Source organism: Ranitomeya imitator, chromosome 2 (genome assembly GCF_032444005.1).
Source record: "Ranitomeya imitator isolate aRanImi1 chromosome 2, aRanImi1.pri, whole genome shotgun sequence".
Taxonomy (NCBI): Eukaryota; Metazoa; Chordata; class Amphibia; order Anura; family Dendrobatidae; genus Ranitomeya; species Ranitomeya imitator.
Window position 1 is genome coordinate 118,858,142 of NC_091283.1, and position 27,712 is coordinate 118,885,853.

The 27,712-nt window shown below is 40.6% G+C and overlaps 1 protein-coding gene across 6 annotated transcripts in view; it reads left to right on the top strand.

The window, feature by feature from the left end:
• TENM1 (teneurin transmembrane protein 1) overlaps positions 1-27,712 on the top strand; it is a 1,319,573-nt gene that overhangs the window by 1,240,325 nt on the left and 51,536 nt on the right. For all 6 annotated transcript variants that reach the window (XM_069747173.1, XM_069747175.1, XM_069747177.1 and 3 more), the window contains 2 exons: positions 2,321-2,687; positions 13,108-13,618. In XM_069747173.1, coding sequence (XP_069603274.1) covers positions 2,321-2,687; positions 13,108-13,618 — 878 coding nt within the window. The remainder of the gene's footprint in view (positions 1-2,320; positions 2,688-13,107; positions 13,619-27,712) is intronic.

The following is a 27,712-nucleotide window of genomic DNA, read 5'->3' on the forward strand; positions in this document are numbered from 1 at the left end:
CTCTTTTATTTGGGGTCCGTTCCAACGCTGAAATATTTGTTTTTATAATTTGCCCCTCATACCTGTAGTCTGTCCGGGGGGGCATGTCTTTTCCCCTGGACACAAACGCCTCCCAGCCATCCCTCAGCCCCTCCGTGTGCTGGGTGCCGCCTCCTCGAAAGTCATTAACGTCCCAGGCACCTGCGCTGTAAGTTCCCATCATGTGATCTGAATCGAAATGCAGCACAAACTGCGCATGCCCGAAAAAAAAACTTACAGCACAGGTGTCGGGGATATTAATGACTGCAGAGGAGGCGGCACCCGGCGCACGGAGGGGCTGAGGGATTGCTGGGAGGCGTTTGTGTTCTGGGGGGAAAAGACATGCCCCCCGGACAGACTACAGGTATGAGGGGCAAATTATAAAAATGAATATTTCAGCATTGGAAGGGACCCCAAATAAAAGAGCCACCTTGACAGAATGCAGCATTAGTGCTGCACAAGTTGTCTTTTTTAGTTAAAAATGCCTGGGGTTGAGACAGGTTCCCTTTAAGGGGAACCTGTCACCCCGTTTTTTGAGATTGAGCTATAAATACTGTTAAATAGGGCCTGCGCTGTGCGTTACTATAGTGTATGTAGTGTACCCTGATTCCCCATGTATGCTGAGAAATACATTACCAAAGTCACCGTTTTCGCCTGTCAATCAGGCTGGTCTGGTCAGGTGGGCGTGTTCACAGCGCTCTTATCTTCCCCAGCTTTCCGTTGGTGGCGTAGTGGTGTGCGCATGTCCAGAGTTCCGACTTCCCTGCGCCCACGTGAAGACACAGCGCGCGATCTGCGCTGTAATCCCTTGCATCGGTGGGGGCGGCCATCTTCCTGGGGCCGCGCGTGCGCAGATGGAGTGCTCTGCTGCACGGGGCTTCAGGAAAATGGCCGCGGGATGCCGCGCGTGCGCATTAGAGATCGCGGCGGCCATTTTCCCAAAGCCGAGTTTGCATCTCGGCTTTGGGAAAATGGCCGCCGCGATCTCTAATGCGCACGCGCGGCATCCCGCGGCCATTTTCCTGAAGCCCCGTGCAGCAGAGCACTCCATCTGCGCACACGCGGCCCCAGGAAGATGGCCGCCCCCACCGATGCAAGGGATTACAGCGCAGATCGCGCGCTGTGTCTTCACGTGGGCGCAGGGAAGTCGGAACTCTGGACATGCGCACACCACTACGCCACCAACGGAAAGCTGGGGAAGATAAGAGCGCTGTGAACACGCCCACCTGACCAGACCAGCCTGATTGACAGGCGAAAACGGCGACTTTGGTAATGTATTTCTCAGCATACATGGGGAATCAGGGTACACTACATACACTATAGTAACGCACAGCGCAGGCCCTATTTAACAGTATTTATAGCTCAATCTCAAAAAACGGGGTGACAGGTTCCCTTTAACTATTGAAACAAGCTAGCTGCTGACACCAGAAACTTGCTACTGTGTCAAACCCAAACTAACTATGGAGATTTCACGATCCAGGGCACATTGCTGATATCGTGTCATTAGGAAACCTTGGTCCACTGTTGTTTTTCTGGCTGGAGACTCAGTTTTAGCTACTATGAATATTACACCAGTTGTCTGCTTTGGATAATTACTTTTTGTTAGGGCTTAAATTCTTTCATCCCAGAGAATTGAGACTTTTATGTTAATGACAATCTGATCAAACACTGATGTGCACGGACGCATTGTAGTATCATTGGCCGGAGTGCAGTCCGATGTTTTGTTGGATCGCACTCAGACTGATAATACGGTTGTCTGCACCTGCCCTTAGAGAAGTCCTGTAACCTTAAACTGATACCACGATATCCCACTGCAGGCATTTTCAGTGATTAGCTTTCATATGGGGGTAAACCTAAAGGCAATTGATTAATTTTCTTACAGCACCACCACAGGGGAAATGAAGCATTACAGTTCACCAGAAATTCAATGGAATGACCAAATAATTGCTCCAACTGGTAGATAAGGTTGCTGATGAGAGAAACCCTCTCAGTTGCTAAATAGGTCATGTAAAAATGAGGGTTTTTTAAAACTCATTGACTTTTTATATTTTTACAGGGTGGATCTTTTTCATAGCAATAATTATATATTGTTTATTATAAATTCCTTTGCTAATAAAATGAGTCGCTGCCATTGAATCAAGTCAGTTCCCAAATAAGCACTTTTCTAAGCTTGTTAATTTAAAAAGTCATTATAAAGAACATACAATGTGATGAATTGCCATCAATCTGCAAATTTCATCACTTATTGTATTCATGTTGATCTCTCACGAAATATTGGATTCATACGGCTTATTCCTTGCAGGTTCGACTAGAATGGCCTACTGATCTCGCGGTCAACCCAATGGATAACTCATTATATGTCTTGGACAATAACATTGTACTCCAGATCTCTGATAATAACCAAGTGAGAATTATTGCCGGTAGACCTATACATTGCCAGGTTCCTGGGATAGACTACTTTCTCGTCAGCAAAGTAGCAATTCATTCCACCTTGGAATCTGCACGCGCCATTGCCGTGTCCCACAATGGAGTTCTCTACATTGCTGAAACAGATGAAAGGAAGATTAACAGAATACAGCAAGTCACCACAAATGGAGAGATTTCTACATTAGTTGGAGCCCCCACAGATTGTGACTGCAAGATTGACCCCAATTGTGACTGTTTTTCAGGTAAGACCAAATGTTTGTTTTTTAATCAATATGAAATGCTACCTTATTAGTAAACACGAGAGATGAATGGATCTTTTCAAATTCAAATTTATCGGTTCTGCTGAATTTTCCCCCAAAATTTGATTTGCAGCAAATAAATTTGTGCAAATTTCAATACTTGAAAGATATTTGCTTTGTAAATACATGTGGGAGAGAGAAAAGCAAGAGAAACTCTCTGACCATAAGAGCTTACACTTAACAAGCGAGAAAGAAAGAGAACATTGCTGATCATAAGCGCTAACACTCTATATGAGAGAGGACCTTGAGCTTACACTTTATAGGAGAGAAAAGACCACTCTGACCATAAAAGCTAACACTTTACAGAGGAGAAAGAGACAGAAGATTGCTGATCATAGGAGCTTACACTCTATCTTACACGTTATAGGAGAGAAAAGACCACACTGGCCATAAGAGCTTACACTCTATAGGATAAAGAGAGTGGACCTCACAGACCATAAGTGCTAACACTTTACAGGAGAGAGACAGATCATTTCTGATCATAATAACTAACACTCTATAGAAGGGAGAGTATCCCAAGCCTACACTTTATAGGAGAGAAAAGACCACACTGACCAGAAAAGCTAACATTCTATAGTATAGAAGAAAGAGAGAGAGTGGACCTCACTGACCATAAGAACTAACACTTTACAGGAAAGAAAGAGACAGAATATTGCTGATCATAAAAGCTAACACTCTATAGAAGAGAGAAAGTGGACCTCACTGACCAGAAGAGCTAACACTCTATAGGAAAGGGAAAGTGGACCTCACTGACCAGAAGAGCTAACATTCTATAAGAGACGGAGAGTAGACCCCAATGACCAGAAGAACTTACACTCTATAAGAAAGAAGTATGATATCTACAGGGCATTATGGGGAAGCCCACATGGCAACGCTAAAAAGACGTTAGCCCCCTCTCTGATGCTTTAGCAGTGTGGGAAATGTATTTTTGAAATTGAATCTTAAGAAAGGTAAAAATCGCATGAAATGCAAATTTCAGGAAATTCGACTCAAACTCGCTCCTCGACGAATCGATCTGCTCATCTCAAGAAAAGAGTTCTAAGTCTTTCTATAGTCAGAATATTTGGAAACCTATGTCAGAAGTCACCTAGGACCATGTAAATAGCATTTACATAACACAATGGCAGATTTTATAAATTTCAGTTTTTCACATTTTCAGAACCTATTTTTAAAGCCGAAATATTTTTGTGCTCTTGCATTGTAACTTGTTTACAGCCTTACACAATGAAATTTAAAAAATTATGTGTGACATTAAATTCTACGGTTCCCCAGCTACAACTATACCGATTACAACCAAAGTCAGGGTAAGGAGTACACAGAAAAACACCAATCAAAGAGTATGTAGAAATATGTACATTTATTAAGGAATAAATATAAAAACATGAACCAAACATGAATGGAACATGCAAGAGGATTAAAAACAGGATGAAATCAAGTAGATAAAGGTGGGGGTTACTGAAAGTAAAGGGTTGCAAAGTAGTCTATATCAGAGAAAGTGGGGGTACGGATTAAGTTCCATGATTCACAGGAAAAATTGCATGTTAAACATGATACCATGGGCCATGATAAAAATTATCGAGACAACATGTTAGGGCATATTAGGTTAGGCTATGGGTTGAACAAGATGTACTTAAAGTCTTCCTTCAACCTTAATAACTATGTTACTATGTTACTAATATAAAGAAAATGTGGTAACGTAACCAGTCTGTCCATTTACATATCATGCAATGCAATATTAGATTATAACGATAAAAAGCTTAATCAGTCCATATACAAGTGCTTCACACTAAATTAGAATATCTGCAAAAAGTTAATTCATTTCAGTTCTTCAATACAAAAAGTGAAACTCATATATTGTATAGAGTCATTACAAACAGAGTGATCTATTTCAAATGTTTATTTCTGTTGATGTGGATGATTATGGCTTACAGCCATTGAAAACCCAAAAGTCATTATCTTAGTAAATTAGATTACCAAAAAACACCTGCATGGCTTCCTAAGTGTTTAAAAAGGTCCCTTAGTCCATTTCAGTAGGTTCCACAATCATGGGGAAGACTGCTGACTTGACAGATGTCCAGAAGGCAGTCATTTTAATGGAAAGTTGAATGAAAGGAAAAAGTGTGGTAGAAAAAAGGAGCACAAGCAACTGGGAAAACTGCAGCCTTGAAAGGATTGTTAAGAAAAAGCCATTCAAAAATTTGGGGTAGGTTCACAAGTAGTAGACTTCTGCTGCAGTAATTGCTTCAAGAGCCACCACACACAGTCGTATCCAGGACATGGGCTACAAGCGTTGCATTCCTTGTGTCAAGCTACTCATGACCAATAGACAACGTCAGAAGCGTCTTACCTGGTCCAAGGTCAAAAAAAGAACTGACCTGTGGCTCAGTGGTCCAAGGTGTTGTTTTCAGATGAAAGTAAAGTTTGCTTTTCATTTGGAAATCAAGGACCCAGAGTCTGGAGGAAGAGTGGAGAGGCCACAATCCAAGCTGCTTGGGGTCTAGGGTGAAGTTTCCACAATCAGTGATGGTTTGGGGAGACATGTCATCTGCTGGTGTAGGTCCACTGTGTTTTATCAAGACCAAAGTCAGCGCAGCCGTCTACCAGGAAATTTTACAGCACTTCATGCTTTCCTCTGCCGACAAGCTTTTTGGAGATGGAAATTTCATTCTCCAGCAGGACTTGGCACCAGTCGACACTGCCAAAAGTTCCAATAGCTGGTTTAAAAACAACAGTATCACTGTGCTTGATTGGTCAGCAAATGCATCTGACCTTAACCCCATAGAGAATCTATGGGGTATTGTCCAGAGGAATACGAGAGACACCAGACCCAATAATGCAGACGAGCTGAAGGCTGCTATCAAAGCAACCTGGACATAACACCTCGGCAGTGCCACAGACTGATTGCCTCCATTCCATGCCACATTGATGCAGTGATTGATGCAAAAGGAGCCGCGACCAAGTATTCAGTGCATTTATTGAACATACATTTCAGTAGGCCAAAATTTTGGATTTTAAAATTATTTTTCAAGCTGGTGTTATAAGTATTCTAATTTACTGAGCTAATGACTTTTGGGTTTTCATTGGCTTTTACGACAAAAAAAATCAACACTTGAAATAGATCACTCTGTTTGTAATGACTCTATACAATATATGAGTTTCACGTTTTGTATTGAAACACTGAAATAAATTAACTTTTTGATGATATTCTAATTTAGTGAGAAGCACTTGTGAATCATAAAAGTAGTATCGAGCTTACACATATTGGAGTGAAGAGTGAAGATACCCCACATACAGCCACCTGTGCCCCGACACACTTTTCGCTGTTACGCTTTTTCAGTGCTTTGACAGTAAGGGAAATAGCACATTTTCAGCAGCTTTTTTTAAAGCTGAATTATTTTTCTGATCTTGTATTGTAACTTGTTTACAGCCCTACACAATGAAATCTCAAAAAAATGTGCGTGATATTAGATTCTACTGTTTCCAATACCGATTTCTGGATATGTTGTATTCTTTGCATATTGTATCAGTAAAAAACCTCACTGTAATCAGTCAGACATGTTCATATTCGGCATCAAAGTAACACAAAGCAGTTTTCTCTATCACAGATACTCTTGTGGCCAGATTCATCACTGCATTTTTCCATTTTTTGGCGTGAATACAACAGAATTAGTGACTTTTTGAATTCCAACAAATTAATCAATTGATGAAATAAATCTTCTCAATTTATCATGATTAATTACATTAGAGAAACAAAGTGCTGAATTATAAGAATGCAGTGAATTGCTGAAAGCAGCGAGGAGACACTAAGCAGCTTTCTGGAGTTATAGAACTTGGTAAAGCCATATGCATGGAGCCTATACAGTGGCACACAGCGGTCCTAAAGCTCCAGGACTGCATAGTGCATGCCGCCATATAAGTCTAGGTTCACACGAGTATATAAAAAATCTTCCAATTTTCATCCAGAAAGAGCGTGCAATTTTTCATGTGTATTGTCAGCCTATTTGGGATCCTTATAGCATCCATTTTTTATCAACAGTTATTAAAATTTGCAAGAACATATTCAGCTTCCTGTGTTAAAAGTGACAATGTATCTGTAAAAATCAGATGCTATATATCCATATGGGATCCGATTATTGTTGCACACTTATAGACTTGAATAGGCGGGTCTCATCCGAAATATGGAAGAGAATAGTGCATGATGTTATTTTATATCAAGCAGACATTTCTGAAAAAAATGGTCAACTGAACAAAACATTAGTCCTAGTGCTATCTGTTATTTTCATGGGCAGCACTTGGACCAAAAATATGGTAATGTAAATGTAGCTGAGTAGAAAGTTTCTAAGGTTCAGATCTTCAGCCGATGTGATTTCAGCTGACTCTGGACTCCACCTTTTATGATCATTCATTATATACTGTACCTAAAATCCATTATTGGGCTTGTGCACACGACCATAAAAATCTGATTAGTTCTATCCGTCGTTTTGATGTATAGCACTCGTTGCCATGTTATTCTGTGGGGTTGTTCGCATGTCGGATTTTTTCCTTGGACTGAGCCGGACCAAGTAAAAAATTGCAGCATGAACGAGTTGCATCTGACTTATCGCACTCGGCCATTCATGTCTATGGGTTTTTTTAAAAATGGGATCCCACTCTGACCAAACTCTGATCAGTGTGCGACTAGCATAATCGGACCGTCGTCCGTCGTGTAACCCTAGCCTTAAGGCGGTTACATGAGTGAATCCAATCATAGTATTTTATCATTTGCAATAAGCACTAAATAATCTTACAACTCCCTCTACTTTGCAGATACCTGTCCATTATTATAATTTCCACATAGCTTAAAAAAAAAGCACAGTTAACTATTCTAAATGTGGCCTTTATGGTGTATGAGATAGGCTCCCACTGTTACCTCCCATACCCTTATCAGAGGTCATTTTGTCTTAAAGAAATTTGTCAAAGAAACACAACTACAGACTGTGTAAAACCAGCAAGTGAAATTATGTTAAATTCCTTCGCTGTATCACCCAGAACGTCACCCTCTATGCTGTAACTTTTGACAAACATGAAGACATAGTGGCACTTTTCTTACTTTCTTGGCGGAGCGTTCTCTATGAGACATTTTTGTCCACAGCTTATATGTGGATGAACAATACCATTGGCAGTCCAAATCTGACATGTCAAATAAATATCTCCCCGAACAAACAGTTAGCCGGTGCCAGTATGAACATTAGCATGTCGGCTAAACCCGTCAATATCAGTGGGTATGGCTAACAACTATTTAATGTGCAAGGAGGGATTTAGCAGATCCCATATTTTATGTGTACCTAAAGAATGCTTGCTCTTTTGGCTACGAATTGCTGCCATGGTTACATAGTCCCATGATCTGGTTTGAGCTCTTACAAATGTTCGATTACCCCTTAGTGGTTCCATGTAAAAGGGCTTTAAAGGGGTTTTCTCAAGTTCTTAAATAGCTTTAGGCAGCATGAAAATAAGCAACTTTTCAATTGACTTACTTTTTTCTATCTTATGTCATTTCCCTGTAATGATACAGTTTCTTTTATAGTTTACATCTAATTTTATGGATCCTGGCCTCCAAACACTGGCCATGTGTGGTCAGTAGTTACATTCCAGGAGATGAGTCAACTCTTAACATTCCAGCCAGCTCTCTCCAGATCATTAATTTCTATACAGTAGTGATCAGCTCACCTCCCTCCCTCTCCCTCTCATCTTCTGAAGAGATGCAGTTATAAATCATCAGCCAGGAGCTTTCACAGCAAGTCTCCTAATCACTGCTCTCTCTGGTCTCCCTGTCTGGACCTGGGTGCTTGTTCAAATGGCTTATTATCGCTATGTTTAAATGCAGGTATAACAATGTAAACCACTACATAATAACCCAATGATTGCTGAGTGTGTTTTAGCAGAATTTGTGCTTGGTTTCATAGCTCTACTAAGACTACAGTTCTATTACCAAGGCTGTCACTCAAGTTACATAGTTACATAGTTACATAGTTATTAAGGTTGAAGGAAGACTATAAGCCCATCTAGTTCAACCCATAGCATAACCTAACATGCCCTAACATGTTGATCCAGAGGAAGGCAAAAAAAAACCATGTGGCAAAGAGTAAGCTCCACATTGAGGAAAAAAATTCCTTCCCGACTCCACATACGGCAATCAGACTAGTTCCCTGGATCAACGCCCTATCAAGGAATCTAGTGTATATAACCTGTAGCATTATACTTTTCCAGAAAGGTATCCAGTCCCCTCTTAAATTTAAGTAATGAATCACTCATTACAACATCATACGGCAGAGAGTTCCAAAGTCTCACTGCTCTTACAGTAAAGAATCCGCGTCTGTTATTATGCTTAAACCTTTTTTCCTCCAAACGCAGAGGATGCCCCCTTGTCCCTGTTTCAGGTCTATGATTAAAAAGATCATCAGAAAGGTCTTTGTACTGTCCCCTCATATATTTATACATTAAAATAAGATCACCCCTTAGTCTTCGTTTTTCCAAACTAAATAGCCCCAAGTGTAATAACCTATCTTGGTATTGCAGACCCCCCCAAGTCCTCTAATAACCTTGGTCGCTCTTCTCTGCACTCGCTCTAGTTCAGCTATGTCTTTCTTATACACCGGAGACCAGAACTGTGCACAGTATTCTAAGTGTGGTCGAACTAGTGACTTGTATAGAGGTAAAATTATATTCTCCTCATGAGCATCTATGCCTCTTTTAATGCATCCCATTATTTTATTTGCTTTTGTAGCAGCTGCCTGACACTGGCCACTGAATATGAGTTTGTCATCCACCCATACACCCAGGTCTTTTGCATTGACGGTTTTGCCCAGAGTTTTAGAATTAAGCACATAATTATACATCTTATTACTTCTACCCAAGTGCCTGACCTTACATTTATCCCCATTAAAGCTCATTTGCCATTTATCAGCCCAAGCTTCTAGTTTACATAAATCATCCTGTAATATAAAATTGTCCTCCTCTATATTGATTACCCTGCAGATTTTCGTGTCATCTGCAAATATTGAAATTCTACTCTGAATGCCCCCTACAAGGTCATTAATAAATATGTTAAAAAGAAGAGGGCCCAATACTGACCCCTGTGGTACCCCACTGCTAACCGCAACCCAGTCCAAGTGTGCTCCATTAATAACCACCCTTTGTTTCATATCCCTGAGCCAGCTCTCAACCCACTTGCACATATTTTCCCCTATCCCCATTATTCTATAAGTAGTAGAGCCTGCCCTTCCAGAAACCAGAAAGTAAGGAAACTCCAAGGAGATTGCATTGCTATGAAGTGCTTAAAGGTACCTTCACACATAACGATATTGTTAACGATATCGTTGCTTTTTGTGACGTAGCAACGATATCGTTAATGAAATCGTTATGTGTGACAGCGACCAACGATCAGGCCCCTGCTGGGAGATCGTTGGTCGCTGAATAAAGTCCAGAACTTTATTTCGTAGCTGGACTCCTGCTGACATCGCTGGATCGGCGTGTGTGACACCGATCCAGCGATGTCTTCACTGGTAACCAGGGTAAACATCGGGTAACTAAGCGCAGGGCCGCGCTTAGTAACCCGATGTTTACCCTGGTTACCATCCTAAAAGTAAAAAAAAACAAACAGTACATACTTACCTACAGCCGTCTATCCTCCAGCGCTGTGCTCTGCTCTCCTCCTGCACTGGCTGTGAGCGTCGGTCAGCCGGAAAGCAGAGCGGTGACGTCACCGCTCTGCTTTCCGGCCGCTGTGCTCACACAGACAGTACAGGAGGAGTGCAGAGCACAGCGCTGGAGGATAGACGGCTGTAGGTAAGTATGTACAGGTCCTTCTCAAAAAATTAGCATATAGTGTTAAATTTCATTATTTACCATAATGTAATGATTACAATTAAACTTTCATATATTATAGATTCATTATCCACCAACTGAAATTTGTCAGGTCTTTTATTGTTTTAATACTGATGATTTTGGCATACAACTCCTGATAACCCAAAAAACCTGTCTCAATAAATTAGCATATCAAGAAAAGGTTCTCTAAACGACCTATTACCCTAATCTTCTGAATCAACTAATTAACTCTAAACACATGCAAAAGATACCTGAGGCTTTTATAAACTCCCTGCCTGGTTCATTACTCAAAACCCCCATCATGGGTAAGACTAGCGACCTGACAGATGTCAAGAAGGCCATCATTGACACCCTCAAGCAAGAGGGTAAGACCCAGAAAGAAATTTCTCAACAAATAGGCTGTTCCCAGAGTGCTGTATCAAGGCACCTCAATGGTAAGTCTGTTGGAAGGAAACAATGTGGCAGAAAACGCTGTACAACGAAAAGAGGAGACCGGACCCTGAGGAAGATTGTGGAGAAGGACCGATTCCAGACCTTGGGGAACCTGAGGAAGCAGTGGACTGAGTCTGGTGTGGAAACATCCAGAGCCACCGTGCACAGGCGTGTGCAGGAAATGGGCTACAGGTGCCGCATTCCCCAGGTAAAGCCACTTTTGAACCATAAACAGCGGCAGAGGCGCCTGACCTGGGCTACAGAGAAGCAGCACTGGACTGTTGCTAAGTGGTCCCAAGTACTTTTTTCTGATGAAAGCAAATTTTGCATGTCATTCGGAAATCAAGGTGCCAGAGTCTGGAGGAAGACTGGGGAGAAGGAAATGCCAAAATGCCTGAAGTCCAGTGTCAAGTACCCACAGTCAGTGATGGTGTGGGGTGCCATGTCAGCTGCTGGTGTTGGTCCACTGTGTTTCATCAAGGGCAGGGTCAATGCAGCTAGCTATCAGGAGATTTTGGAGCACTTCATGCTTCCATCGGCTGAAATGCTTTATGGAGATGAAGATTTCATTTTTCAGCACGACCTGGCACCTGCTCACAGTGCCAAAACCACTGGTAAATGGTTTACTGACCATGGTATTACTGTGCTCAATTGGCCTGCCAACTCTCCTGACCTGAACCCCATAGAGAATCTGTGGGATATTGTGAAGAGAAAGTTGAGAGACGGAAGACCCAACACTCTGGATGAGCTTAAGGCCGCTATTGAAGCATCCTGGGCCTCCATAACATCTCAGCAGTGTCACAGGCTGATTGCCTCCATGCCACGCCGCATTGAAGCAGTCATTTCTGCCAAAGGATTCCCGACCAAGTATTGAGTGCATAACTGAACATTATTATTTGATGTTTTTTTTGTTTGTTATTAAAAAACACTTTTATTTGATTGGATGGGTGAAATATGCTAATTTATTGAGACAGGTTTTTTGGGTTATCAGGAGTTGTATGCCAAAATCATCAGTATTAAAACAATAAAAGACCTGACAAATTTCAGTTGGTGGATAATGAATCTATAATATATGAAAGTTTAATTGTAATCATTACATTATGGTAAATAATGAAATTTAACACTATATGCTAATTTTTTGAGAAGGACCTGTACTGTTTGTTTTTTTTTACTTTTAGGATGGTAACCAGGGTAAACATCGGGTTACTAAGCGCGGCCCTGCGCTTAGTTACCCGATGTTTACCCTGGTTACCGGCATCGTTGGTCGCTGGAGAGCTGTCTGTGTGACAGCGCTCCAGCAACCAAACAGCGACGCTGCAGCGATCCGGATCGTTGTCGGTATCGCTGCAGCATCGCTTAATGTGAAGGTACCTTTAGAGACTACTTGAGAATACCCCTTAAGTCAACACTATAAAGTGTTTGGATAATATGATTAGTGTTTATGGTAATACTATCACTATAAATGTGATAGATTCTCTATGGGTCCATACATCTCTCTATGAGAATGGATGTACAGATCCATAGACTTACTACTGATCCTGTACACTGCTTTGTGTCCATGCTGCTACAGGAGTTCTACATTTTAGAGTGGCATTTTGAGCAATCGGTGAGGTATCATAATAAAATCCCACTGATCAGGATCTATTATTTGCAGCCTAAGATTTTACAAATATTAGAAATCTTTACAATATCATAATCCAAAATGGTAGTCCATTTTGCTAACGCTAACAAACAAATCTCTATTTACACGCAATGGCAGTAATACATTGAGGAGATTGCTGTGTAGGGAAATATAGCAGATGTCCTGGCACCGTACGTGAGACTAGGAAAAAACAAACAAACAATTTTTAAACCAGCAGGGCATTGAATCTTCAAAAATGAGTATTGCTGGGATAAATGCATAATAATGTTAATCTTTGCGGATTCACATTTCAAATTATACCATTCAAAGTAATGCTTTTTAAAACAGACTGTGAATATTAAATTTCGTATGTTTACGGACATTCAGTAATAAAAATTAGAATGTGCAATTTGCAGATTAATACTGTTAATATTATTTGTCCCATAGGTGACGGTGGATTTGCAAAAGATGCCAGACTGAAAGCACCTTCATCGTTAGCTGTTTCTCCAGATGGCACACTGTACATAGCTGATCTTGGCAACATACGCATTCGAGCAGTCACTAAGAACAAGCCTCATCTGAATGCCATGAATATGTATGAGGTTGCCTCTCCAGCAGACCAAGAATTGTATCAGTTCAGTACCAATGGGACCCATCTCCATACTTTAAACTTGATAACTAGGGACTACGTATACAACTTTACATACAATGGTGATGGGGATGTAATCTATATTACCAGTAGCAATGGAAATTTGGTTCATATACGACGTGATGCCGGGGGCATACCTTTGTGGCTGGTCGTACCTGGAGGACAAGTCTACTGGCTAACGATCAGCAACAATGGAGTGCTGAAAAGGATATCTGCTCAAGGATATAACCTAGCATTAATGACATACCATGGAAATACAGGGCTCCTGGCAACCAAAAGCAATGAGAACGGTTGGACGACAGTTTACGAGTAAGTGGATATCTCTTTAATTCCTATCTAATTCCTTTACAGTTCAGTATAATAAATTTGTACTATTTAGATTCTATATGTGTTACACAAGCTGCTTGTAGATCATTTATTTAGGAATAGGACTATCCCTAACTATGTCCCATTATTTATTGAGGGCTCTCTTTCTGTAAAGTTGACAAGGTTTGGCCATTCTATACCACCAATCGCCATAGCTTCTAATTTCCTTCTGTACATAACTTCAAAAGATCCTGCATGTTTAGAAAACATTTGACATGTAATGGAGAGCTGTCAGATGTTTTGATTGATGGTGGTCAAGTGTCAAAGTGTCAGAGAACCTCCAAAAGCAGATGAGTGGAAGCATGTGACCAAAAGAAGCAAGAAGACCATGGAGAAATCACCAACCACACAACTGAAGAACCGATATCAAATCTTTGTAGAGGATGAAGATGGCACACCTAAGAATGAAGCAATACCAGCAAGCAAAAAAGAAAAGGGCACACAGCAACAAGTGACAGCAAAAAGTACAGCCAAGAAGCAACGAAGAGTGGTGGTTGTGGGAGACTCACTACTGAGAGGCACCGAAGCAGCCATCTGCAGACCGGACATAACTGCAAGAGAAGTATGCTGCCTTCCAGGTGCGATGATCAAGGATGTGACCGATAGGATACCAAAGCTCTTCAGCTCCAAGGACGTCCACCCATTTCTTCTGATACATGTTGGCACCAATGACACGGCAAGGAAGGACCTACCGACAATCTGCAAGGACTTTGAAGAGTTGGGGAAGAAAGTAAAGGAACTGGATGCACAGGTAGTTTTTTCTTCTATCCTTCCAGTAGACGGGCATGGCACCAGGAGATGGAACAGGATCCTTGATGCAAACAACTGGCTAAGACGATGGTGCAGACAACAAGGATTTGGATTCCTGGACCACGGTGTGAATTACTGGTATGATGGACTCCTCGCCAGAGACGGACTACACCTCAACAAACCTGGGAAACACACATTCGCCAGAAGACTCGCTACACTCATCAGGAGGGCGTTAAACTAGAAGAAGAGGGGACGGGAAGAAAAACATTAGACTCGAACAAAGACGACCCAGGAAAACATACTCAGAAGGGAGGTAAGAACATTTCTAAAACAATCCACAGTGAGGAGATTGGAACAAAACAAAATCCTCTAAACTGCATGCTCGCAAATGCCAGAAGCCTGACAAACAAGATGGAAGAACTAGAAGCAGAAATATCTACAGGTAACTTTGACATAGTGGGAATAACCGAGACATGGTTAGATGAAAGCTATGACTGGGCAGTTAACTTACAGGGTTACAGTCTGTTTAGAAAGGATCGTAAAAATCGGAGAGGAGGAGGGGTTTGTCTCTATGTAAAGTCTTGTCTAAAGTCCACTTTAAGGGAGGATATTAGCGAAGGGAATGAGGATGTCGAGTCCATATGGGTTGAAATTCATGGAGGGAAAAATGGTAACAAAATTCTCATTGGGGTCTGTTACAAACCCCCAAATATAACAGAAAGCATGGAAAGTCTACTTCTAAAGCAGATAGATGAAGCTGCAACCCATAATGAGGTCCTGGTTATGGGGGACTTTAACTACCCGGATATTAACTGGGAAACAGAAACCTGTGAAACCCATAAAGGCAACAGGTTTCTGCTAATAACCAAGAAAAATTATCTTTCACAATTGGTGCAGAATCCAACCAGAGGAGCAGCACTTTTAGACCTAATACTATCTAATAGACCTGACAGAATAACAAATCTGCAGGTGGTTGGGCATTTAGGAAATAGCGACCACAATATTGTGCAGTTTCACCTGTCTTTCACTAGGGGGACTTGTCAGGGAGTCACAAAAACATTGAACTTTAGGAAGGCAAAGTTTGAACAGCTTAGAGATGCCCTTAATCTGGTAGACTGGGACAATATCCTCAGAAATGAGAATACAGATAATAAATGGGAAATGTTTAAGAACATCCTAAATAGGCAGTGTAAGCGGTTTATACCTTGTGGGAATAAAAGGACTAGAAATAGGAAAAACCCAATGTGGCTAAACAAAGAAGTAAGACAGGCAATTAACAGTAAAAAGAAAGCATTTGCACTACTAAAGCAGGATGGCACCATTGAAGCTCTAAAAAGCTATAGGGAGAAAAATACTTTATCTAAAAAACTAATTAAAGCTGCCAAAAAGGAAACAGAGAAGCACATTGCTAAGGAGAGTAAAACTAATCCCAAACTGTTCTTCAACTATATCAATAGTAAAAGAATAAAAACTGAAAATGTAGGCCCCTTAAAAAATAGTGAGGAAAGAATGGTTGTAGATGACGAGGAAAAAGCTAACATATTAAACACCTTCTTCTCCACGGTATTCACGGTGGAAAATGAAATGCTAGGTGAAATCCCAAGAAACAATGAAAACCCTATATTAAGGGTCACCAATCTAACCCAAGAAGAGGTGCGAAACCGGCTAAATAAGATTAAAATAGATAAATCTCCGGGTCCGGATGGCATACACCCACGAGTACTAAGAGAACTAAGTAATGTAATAGATTAACCATTATTTCTTATTTTTAGTGACTCTATAGCGACAGGGTCTGTTCCGCAGGACTGGCGCATAGCAAATGTGGTGCCAATATTCAAAAAGGGCTCTAAAAGTGAACCTGGAAATTATAGGCCAGTAAGTCTAACCTCTATTGTTGGTAAAATATTTGAAGGGTTTCTGAGGGATGTTATTCTGGATTATCTCAATGAGAATAACTGTTTAACTCCATATCAGCATGGGTTTATGAGAAATCGCTCCTGTCAAACCAATCTAATCAGTTTTTATGAAGAGGTAAGCTATAGACTGGACCACGGTGAGTCATTGGACGTGGTATATCTCGATTTTTCCAAAGCGTTTGATACCGTGCCGCACAAGAGGTTGGTACACAAAATGAGAATGCTTGGTCTGGGGGAAAATGTGTGTAAATGGGTTAGTAACTGGCTTAGTGATAGAAAGCAGAGGGTGGTTATAAATGGTATAGTCTCTAACTGGGTCGCTGTGACCAGTGGGGTACCGCAGGGGTCAGTATTGGGACCTGTTCTCTTCAACATATTCATTAATGATCTGGTAGAAGGTTTACACAGTAAAATATCGATATTTGCAGATGATACAAAACTATGTAAAGCAGTTAATACAAGAGAAGATAGTATTCTGCTACAGATGGATCTGGATAAGTTGGAAACTTGGGCTGAAAGGTGGCAGATGAGGTTTAACAATGATAAATGTAAGGTTATACACATGGGAAGAGGGAATCAATATCACCATTACACACTGAACGGGAAACCACTGGGTAAATCTGACAGGGAGAAGGACTTGGGGATCCTAGTTAATGATAAACTTACCTGGAGCAGCCAGTGCCAGGCAGCAGCTGCCAAGGCAAACAGGATCATGGGGTGCATTAAAAGAGGTCTGGATACACATGATGAGAGCATTATACTGCCTCTGTACAAATCCCTAGTTAGACCGCACATGGAGTACTGTGTCCAGTTTTGGGCACCGGTGCTCAGGAAGGATATAATGGAACTAGAGAGAGTACAAAGGAGGGCAACAAAATTAATAAAGGGGATGGGAGAACTACAATACCCAGATAGATTAGCGAAATTAGGATTATTTAGTCTAGAAAAAAGACGACTGAGGGGCGATCTAATAACCATGTATAAGTATATAAGGGGACAATACAAATATCTCGCTGAGGATCTGTTTATACCAAGGAAGGTGACGGGCACAAGGGGGCATTCTTTGCGTCTGGAGGAGAGAAGGTTTTTCCACCAACATAGAAGAGGATTCTTTACTGTTAGGGCAGTGAGAATCTGGAATTGCTTGCCTGAGGAGGTGGTGATGTTACTATGTTACTGATAGGGGTTTGTTATAAATCTCCAAAAATAATGGAAGCAATGGAGAATATCCTAGTAAAGCAAATAGATGAAGCTGCGACTCAAGGAGAAGTCATTATTATGGGGGACTTCAACTACCCTGAAATAGATTGGGGAACAGAAACCTGCAGTTCCAGCAAAGGTAATCGGTTTTTGACAATTATGAGAGACAATTACCTTTCACAACTGGTTCAGGACCCAACAAGAAGGGGGGCACTGCTAGACCTAATATTAACCAACAGGCCAGACCGCATATCAAATATAAGGGTTGGGGGTTACTTGGGAAATAGCGATCACAAAATAATAAGTTTTCATGTATCCTTTAAAAAGATGTGTAGTAGAGGGGTTACAAGGACACTAAACTTCAGGAGGGCAAATTTCCAACGGATGAGAGAGGATCTTGGTGCAATTAACTGGGACGATATCCTGAGACACAAAAATACACAGAGAAAATGGGAGACGTTTATTAGCATCCTGGATAGGACCTGTGCACAGTATATACCGTATGGGAATAAACATATTAGAAATAGGAGGAAACCAATATGGCTAAATAGAGCTGTAAGGGGCGCAATAAGGGACAAAAAGAAAGCATTTAGAGAATTAAAGGAAGTAGGTAGTGAGGAGGCATTAAATAAATACAGAAAATTAAATAAATTCTGTAAAAAGCAAATCAAGGCAGCAAAGATTGAGACAGAGAGACTCATTGCCAGAGAGAGTAAAAATAATCCTAAAATATTCTTTAACTACATAAATAGTAAGAAACTAAAAAATGATAGTGTTGGCCCCCTTAAAAATAGTCTGGGTGAGATGGTGGATGAGGATGAGGAAAAAGCCAATATGCTAAATGACTTTTTTTCATCAGTATTTACACAAGAAAATCCCATGGCAGACAAAATGTCTAGTGATAAAAATTCCCAATTAAATGTCACCTGCTTAACCCAGCAGGAAGTGCGGCAGCGTCTAAAAATCACTAAAATTGACAAATCTCCGGGCCCGGATGGGATACACCCTCGAGTACTGCAGGAATTAAGTACAGTCATTGATAGACCATTATTTTTAATCTTTAAAGACTCCATAATAACAGGGTTTGTGCCACAGGACTGGCGTATAGCAAATGTGGTGCCAATATTCAAAAAGGGAACAAAAACTGAACTCGGAAACTATAGGCCAGTAAGCTTAACCTCTACTGTGGGTAAAATCCTGGAGGGCATTCTAAGGGACGCTATACTGGAGTATCTGAAGAGGAATAACCTCATGACCCAGTATCAGCACGGGTTTACTAGGGACCGTTCATGTCAGACTAATTTGATCAGTTTCTATGAAGAGGTAAGTTCCGGATTGGACCAAGGGAACCCAGTGGATGTAGTGTATATGGACTTTTCAAAAGCTTTTGATACGGTGCCACACAAAAGGTTGATACATAAAATGAGAATAATGGGGATAGGGGAAAATATGTGCAAGTGGGTTGAGAGCTGGCTCAGGGATAGGAAACAAAGGGTGGTTATTAATGGAGCACACTCGGACTGGGTAGCGGTTAGCAGTGGGGTACCACAGGGGTCAGTATTGGGCCCTCTTCTTTTTAACATATTTATTAATGACCTTGTAGGGGGCATTCAGAGTAGAATTTCAATATTTGCAGATGACACTAAACTCTGCAGGGTAATCAATACAGAGGAGGACAATTTTATATTACAGGATGATTTATGTAAACTAGAAGCTTGGGCTGATAAATGGCAAATGAGCTTTAATGGGGATAAATGTAAGGTCATGCACTTGGGTAGAAGTAATAAGACGTATAATTATGTGCTTAATTCTAAAACTCTGGGCAAAACCGTCAATGAAAAAGACCTGGGTGTATGGGTGGATGACAAACTTAAATTCAGTGGCCAGTGTCAGGCAGCTGCTACAAAGGCAAATAAAATAATGGGATGCATTAAAAGAGGCATAGATGCTCATGAGGAGAATATAATTTTACCTCTATACAAGTCACTAGTTCGACCACACTTAGAATACTGTGCACAGTTCTGGTCTCCGGTGTATAAGAAAGACATAGCTGAACTGGAGCGGGTGCAGAGAAGAGCGACCAAGGTTATTAGAGGACTGGGGGGTCTGCAATACCAAGATAGGTTATTACACTTGGGGCTATTTAGTTTGGAAAAACGAAGACTAAGGGGTGATCTCAATTTAATGTATAAATATATGAGGGGACAGTACAAAGACCTTTCTGATGATCTTTTTAATCATAGACCTGAAACAGGGACAAGGGGGCATCCTCTGCGGTTGGAGGAAAAAAGGTTTAAGCATAATAACAGACACGGATTCTTTACTGTAAGAGCAGTGAGACTATGGAACTCTCTGCCATGTGATGTTGTAATGAGTGATTCATTACTTAAATTTAAGAGGGGACTGGATACCTTTCTGGAAAAGTATAATGTTACAGGGTATATACACTAGATTCCTTGATAGGGCGTTGATCCAGGGAACTAGTCTGATTGCCGTATGTGGAGTCGGGAAGGAATTTTTTTCCCCAATGTGGAGCTTACTCTTTGCACATGGGGTTTTTTTGCCTTCCTCTGGATCAACATGTTAGGGCATGTTAGGTTAGGCTATGGGTTGAACTAGATGGACATATGGTCTTCCTTCAACCTTAATAACTATGTAACTATGTAACTATGTTAGATGCTGAAACTCCCCAGCATTCATTAAAACAGAAGGCAGAAGTGCTTGGCCGAGTTCTGTTCAATTTCGAAAATGGAGACAAGCTCAGTAGAAAGTCTATTTATTTGTCTACAAGGAGAGCAGTGCTTGGCTGAATGCTTAGCAATCGATGGGGGCCTCGAAACTCCAAACCCCACAAATCATCATAACTTATGACAAGTTTCCAAGAATGTACAGTTGCACCTTAATAGTCTGGTACCCCACATACATTACTCCTAGTAGGAGGCCACGCTTTCGAGTATAGTATTATAGATTGAGAAAAGATTCTCATTGCAGACTTTTCTCAATTCTTGGTTCGTTTTCTCAATTACTGACTGGTGGCACTTCACCCTCCAGATACATAGTAACAACATTTTACACTTTTCAAACCTAATTGTTTTCAAGATAGTCTAAAGAAAAAAGTGTAATATTTGAGCATACTGGTTTGCTAGTACAGTATATTTGTGGGTTTCCTTAGGGAAGAGCAACAGCAGCAGCTGCGGCCTCTCTCAATAGATTCATCTCCTCAGCTTTACTTAAGAACAGCTGCATTGTAACCAAGAGTTAGATATTTTTCGGCTCAAATGTAATGATATTTGGTACTTGACTTTTTCCAAGAAGTCTTTATTCCTCAGTCATTTTTCATAGTGGTTTAATTTTGAAAGAAAAACTGTTGCGTAAGGGAGAGGTCCTATACAACAGAACCCATCTCGAAGCCAGATTATGGCATTAGGTGGATTACCCTCATGAAACTGAGCAGCATATGAAAAGCCTATGTTATCATGAATATTTAGGTCCTAATATTTTAATATACTAAGAAAAAACACAAAAATCGAGCTTGGTTTAAGTTGGCATACATGCAGCACATAAGTGCATGTTCACTTGGGCCATAAAGCATGCAAAAACTACGAGAAGCAAATAAACATAATCCCTGCTGTAACTTGCTGTAACTAAATAAGTAAAAAACAAGAGTGCATTTAAATAACACGGGCTTTGTAGTAATACTGCTTTTGATCAAAAATAGCATAAAAGCTATCCCACTGTCGTGCAAGCCGGGGTGTGGCCTAACTCCCTCTTGAGCAGAACAGGTCGGGACCAAGTCCTTTTGTCAGCCCTTATTCACACACTGAGGTCAACTCTGACACATGGTAAGGTTTTTAATATTAGACAGCGTAGGACTGTCAACGGTGGGATGACCTTTATGCTATTTTTGATCAAAAACAGTATTACTAGGAACCCTGTCCCTGAGTTATTTAAATACAGTTTTGCTTTTTACTTATTTAGTTGCAGCAGGGTTTATGTTTATTTTGCTTCTTGTGGGTTTTGTATTTTAATATGATAGTATATTTTAGTAAAGTAGGGATTAATCATCTCTTTTATGAAGTATTCATACCATGGCATGTTATAGAAATTAGACTGGTTAGACATGGGGCCTAGGAGTGAGCAGATCTCAGTGCTTGGCTCTATATGTGTGCATGCTGTGGTAATAGTATATCGCTATGTGCCCTGAAAGGCCAGGTTTATCTGATATTTGCATCAGTCTTGTGTATACTTTTTGTCTTGAGAAATCAAGAGAAGCTACAGAAACATATGTGTACCTCTTTTTTAGTAGTTTCTTAAAGTGGACCTAGCACCTGCCGTAAATAATTAATTTTTACCTGATGTAAATGCCTCTATTCTCCTGAACCTTTAATTGTTGTTTTTGAGTTCCTGTGCCTCCAGGCCCCCTCTAGGTAAATAGAGTCTTTTTAGCCAGGTGGGTATAGTGCTTAAAAAGACTCCCAAAGAGAAGGGTTAAGGACCACACCCACTTAACTGAAAAAAATATAAGATTTACATACAGTGAAGTGGGGGGCCCTATCTTGGAAATGGAGATGCACGAGGACAATAGAAAAACAATGCCAGGTTCAGGAGAAGAGCAATGTTAGTCTCACCTGGTGAGGTGGATTCATGGAGGCACAGATCCAAGGTAGTCATTTGGACTAAGGATGTAGGTGCAGACAGCTAGAGGGTGGAAAAATGAAGCCGTCGACAGTCTGGAATGACAGGAACATTATGGCAGATGAAGAGGGAAATGGAAAGTATGGAGCAGCACTTAGAGGTAGGCAGAAGACCCACAGACATATTTGCAAAAATGAATACACAGCATAAACAAATTCCAATAACAGTTGATCTTACTGCAAGGGATGGGCTAATCCAGGAGGTGGTTAGCTAAGAATTAACCAGCAAGACTGAGGATATGCAGGATCACAGAGGTTTGGCAACTTTAGCGTTTCAATACCAACACACAGATGTGTCTCTAATTGGGCCTTATGAGGTCTAGAGAGATGATGCCGGGCAATCTGCAAATCCTGATGTGGAGCACAGCAAAGGGTGACAACCAGTAGGGAAGAGAGCAGACCCCATCCCAGCCGGGACAGGAGTGTAACAAGTAGCATTTAAAACAGGTAACAAAATGATATATTTATGGTGACATCTCCTCTTTTACTGCCGTTAATGGGATCTACCAATTGGCGTCACTTGTTAGGAGCCTAGCTGGCACAAACCACCGATCTGACATGTTTGGTTTCCATATCGTAGAGGTTGATCAGATAACTCCCTAAACATCATCATTATGAGTCTATGGCAGTAGTTCTTTCCAGGTTGAGGTTGTGTTTTTGTTCTGATTGTAGCCTTTGCCCCAAATATTGATTTCCATTTATAGTCTTCAATGCAAATATATTGACCATCTTCAAGGAAAAATTTGTATGGATGTCTAAAAAAATCCTTTACTTACCATAGAAATACAGATTGAAAATTAAGAGGATTTCATTATCTGTGCATCATTTCCTACCATACGCAAAATTAATGGATTATTATTTTGATTCTATTGTATGATGTTCATGGCGCTGGCAGACTAAACGTTCCCAGAGACGGCAGATGAAACTCTCCAAACTTCTCTCACTAATGATAAATATTTTATGCTCAGTAAATGAATTTTGCAAATTCAAAAAAAGAATATCTTCTCAATTTGTCATGATTAATTACATTAGAGAAACAAAGTGCTGAATTATAGGAATGCGATGAATTGCTGAAAGCAGCGAGGAGACACTAAGCAGCTTTCTGGAGTTATAGGACTTCATGCACATGGTAAAGTCGTATGTATGGAGCCCATACAATGGCACACGGCGGTCCTAAAGCTCCAGGACTGCATAGTGCATGCTGCCATATGAATTCATATACAAAGGTATTGTGAAAATAAATTGTCCAAACCTAATATCACCACCATCTCCTAGCAGTGTATGTACTATAAATTTATAGGAAGGGGGTCTTTCAAGTTTTCCATACATGACCTGCAACGTCACCAACTACACTCCACCCTTACTGCACCAATTTCAGAGCACCTTTTGCTGATTGTTGCCCAAAATTAATATCCTGCCCCCTGCTCTGACAGATTAACCAATAAATAAAATAAGAAAACATACAATGAAGGGGTGGGACACCGCTCTACGACTGAGCATCCTAGCCAACAAATGCAATGTCCCCCAAAAACCTCATGCTTTCCTCCCTACTAGCTTCTACCTACGCCTCATACCCAGCCTCTAAAACCTGCAATCTTTTACCTAATTAAACCTTTCCTGGTTGGAATTCTTCCCATATCAGGAGGCCTTTCCCTAAATGTACATACATTATAAAGTCTAAAATTGGGACTGTTTGGAAAATATGACCTACCCTAAGCCATGTCCCTGTCTTTGCTTTGTCTTTAACCCCTTAAGGACCGGGGGTATTTTCGTTTTTGCGTTTCCATTTTTTGCTCCCCTTCTTCCCACGGCCATAACTTTTTACATTTTCCATCAATATGGCCATGTGAGGGCTTGTTTTTTTTTGTGGGACGAGTTGTACTTTTGAATGACACCATTGATTTTACCATATCGTGTAAAGGAAAACATTACATGCGGTGAAATTGCAAAAAAAAAAAAGTGCAATTCCACAATTGGTTTTGGAATTTTTTTTTGCCATGTTCACTAAATGCTAAAAATGACCTGCCATTATGATTCTCCAGGTCATTATGAGTTCACAGACACCAAACATTTCTAGGTTATTTTTTATTTAAGTAAAGAAAAAAAATCCAAAGTTTGTAAAAAAAAAAAAAAGTTGCCATTTTCCAAGACCCATAGTGTCTCCATTTTTTGGGATTTGAGGGCATATTTTTTGCGTGACGATCTGACGTTTATATTGATACCATTTTGGTGTATATATGATCTTTTGATCGCCTGTTATTGCATTTAATTGCAATATTGCAGCGACCAAAAAAACGTAATTCCGGCGTTTAGATTTTTTTCTCGCCAGCCCGTTCTTTTTATATATTGATAGATCAGGCGAGTTTGAACGCGGTGATACCAACTATGTGTATATTTGAACTTTTTTATTCTTTTATTTTCAATGGTAGGAAAGGGGGGTGATTTGAACTTTTATATTTTTTTATTTTAATATTTTTTAAAACTTTTTTTACTTTTTACTTGCTTCAATAGTCTCCATGTGAGACTAGAAGCTGTAGTTGTCAGATCGCTTCTGCTCTATGTAGCAGAATACCTTACTTGCTATGAGCTGTCCGGCAATGACAACCACCAGGGGTCTCCAGCTGACCCTGGGTTATCATGCCAATTCCATCGTCGACCCAGGTGCCAATGGAAGGAGGTAATGAGACGATTACTGCGCGTGCATGTTAAATGCCGCTGTCAGAGTTTGACAGCGGCATTTAACATGTCAAAATCCGCGGGTAGATCTTGATTCCATCCGTGGCTGTTAGGGGCACATGTCTGCTGGTCAGATCAGCTGTCATATGTTGGAAAAGATGCAGGCTCATCGCCGGAGCCTGCACCAAACAGGGAGTCAATCTGTTTTAGAGATTTGGGCTTGTTTATTAAATAATATTCAATAACTCTTATTATAATAAAACCTTACAGAGAGGCTCTCCATTCTGCATTGTATGTCTGAGGGAGTATATAAAAATCCTACAAATCCGATAAAGCCCTTCACATCTAAACCTCTGTCGCCCTCATGTTGCAAAGATCTTTATATTGAAAGTCTTATCTTCCTTTTCTGAGCAAGGACTGAAACGTTCACAATGTATGCATACAGTATTTAAGGAGTAATGCAATAAGGAAACTGTATATGTAGATATAGATAATAATATACACAAAAGATTCATTGAGTCTGTTTCTGACAGTTTGAGCAGAGACATGGATGTTAGTTGCTAGAGATGAGCGAATATTTGTTCGGGTTCCTGCTTATTCAGCAAGTGATAGCACTTACCGAATAAGCTACATTAGGAACCCAGATACATGAAGCGCTCCAGCGGATCAGCGGTTCGGCTCCACAGCTGCATGTGTCACGGCTGTGTGACAGTCACAACAAACAGGTTGTCCATGCATGTGCTGTGACTGTCACACAGCCGCAACACATTCAGCTGCGCATCCGAACCGCTGATCAGCCGGCGCGCTCCATGTATCCGGGTTCCCTCTGCAGCTTATTCGGTAAGCGCTATAGCTTGCCTAATAAGCAGGGACCTGAACAAGTTTGCTGATCTCTACTAGTTGCCTGCTGGAAGTCATATTGCACGGCTTTGGTACTGATCCTCCTGTTCCTCCTTGCACAAAGGAGGAGGTAGCGGTCCTGCTGCTGGGTTGTTACCCTCCTACAGCTCCCTCCACGTCTCCTGGTGTACTGAATTGTCTCCAGGTATCTGCTCCATGTTCTGGACACTGTGCTGACAGACATCCTTCTTGCCACAGGTCGCATTGTGACATCGTGGATGAGCTACACTACCTGAGCAACTTCTGTGGGGTGTACAGTAGGCACCACCTAATGCTACTTTACCTCTAGGGGCGAGAGCTATAGCAAAATGCAAAAGCGACCAAAACAACAGCCAAAAGGATGAGAACAAAGAAATGGTCTGTGGTCAGCCCCTGCAGAACCACTCCTTTAAAGGGGTTGTCTTGCTAATTGCCTGTCATTCTATCTGTTGTCGGTTCCATTTGCATGACAGCAGGATGAAGTGACTCACAATCAGTGTTGCTTCATAACTGGACAGGTTGATTTCACAGAAGTGTGATTGACTGGGAGTTACATTGTATTGTTTAACCCTCAAGTGGTGAGGTGGGGTTTTCGTCACGCAACTGGTAATATGGGGTTTCCTATACCCCAGTGTTTAGAAATGTCCTATTTTTACAGAAAATGCAAAGATCACGTTTGTTTTAATCGTTTTCTTATTGGCGATTGATTACACATGAGTATAACTCATTTTTGGCACCCACAAGTATCGGAAAATGTAATACTTTAATAAAAATAAAGAAGTTTTCAAAATGTAAAATTGTGTAAAAAAGAATTACATGAGTGGTGATGTGGGGTTCAGCAAGGCCAAGACATTAGCGACAGCTAGCTCTGTTATGCGTGGCCAGAAAAGAGCGGCCTTGACGACATCCTGTTGACAAGGAAATGGATGGAAGCTCGTGAGACACGTATCATCATACCAGCATTTTTCAATGAATGGCAGCCGAACAAAAATTCCCTGGGGTGTGGCAAACCCCACCTCACCAGTTGAGGGTTAAGTGTTTCCTTTATTTTTTGAGCAGTATATATATATATATCTATATATATTCATGTGTATACACATATCTAACTATATATACAGCATTAGATGATGCAACAATTGCTCCTTTTGTGAAATTGGTTTTGAGATCTGTTAGTACAAGTGTCTTGTCATTCGCTGTCAGTTTCAGCCACTGTTATTTAGTTATTGTAATTTATTCGAGAAAATCCAGAAGGAATTTCAAGAAAAAGTTTTTGGCTTATTTCTTCATTTTAAAAATAATTATTATGGTAATCCACTCAAAGAAAACACAAGATAAATCTTATAGCTTTCACAAAGAGTTCAAGGAGTAGCAGCGTTATTCCGACGCGTTTCGACTTGATGTCTTAATCATGATTAAGACATCAAGTCGAAATGCGTCGGAATAACGCTGCTACTCTTAATGCAACCACATATCACTGCATAAATTCTGCAATGTTGCACGGACAAATATGTGTCCTACTTTTTTCTAAAATCTCCATTTTCGAGAAGATCTATATACATTTAATAATAATAATAATAATAATAATCTTTATTTATATAGCGCCAACATATTCCGCAGCGCTTTACAGTTTAACAGTTTAAAACACAAAAGTCATAAGTAACAACGTTAACAATACAATAATTAAAGCAAAATAAGACGACCCTGCTCGTGAGAGCTTACAATCTACAATGAGGTGGGGGAGATACAAAGTACAGGTGTGTATTTACAGTGATGTATTTACAATCATGGTCCAGCCATCTTCAGGGGTTGGGGAATAGATGGGGATAGTGAATGGGCTACACACACACACACAAACATAACATAACATACAACAAAATTCATACTTGCTCTCCTGTTTACCGTTAATTAGATTTACAGAAATA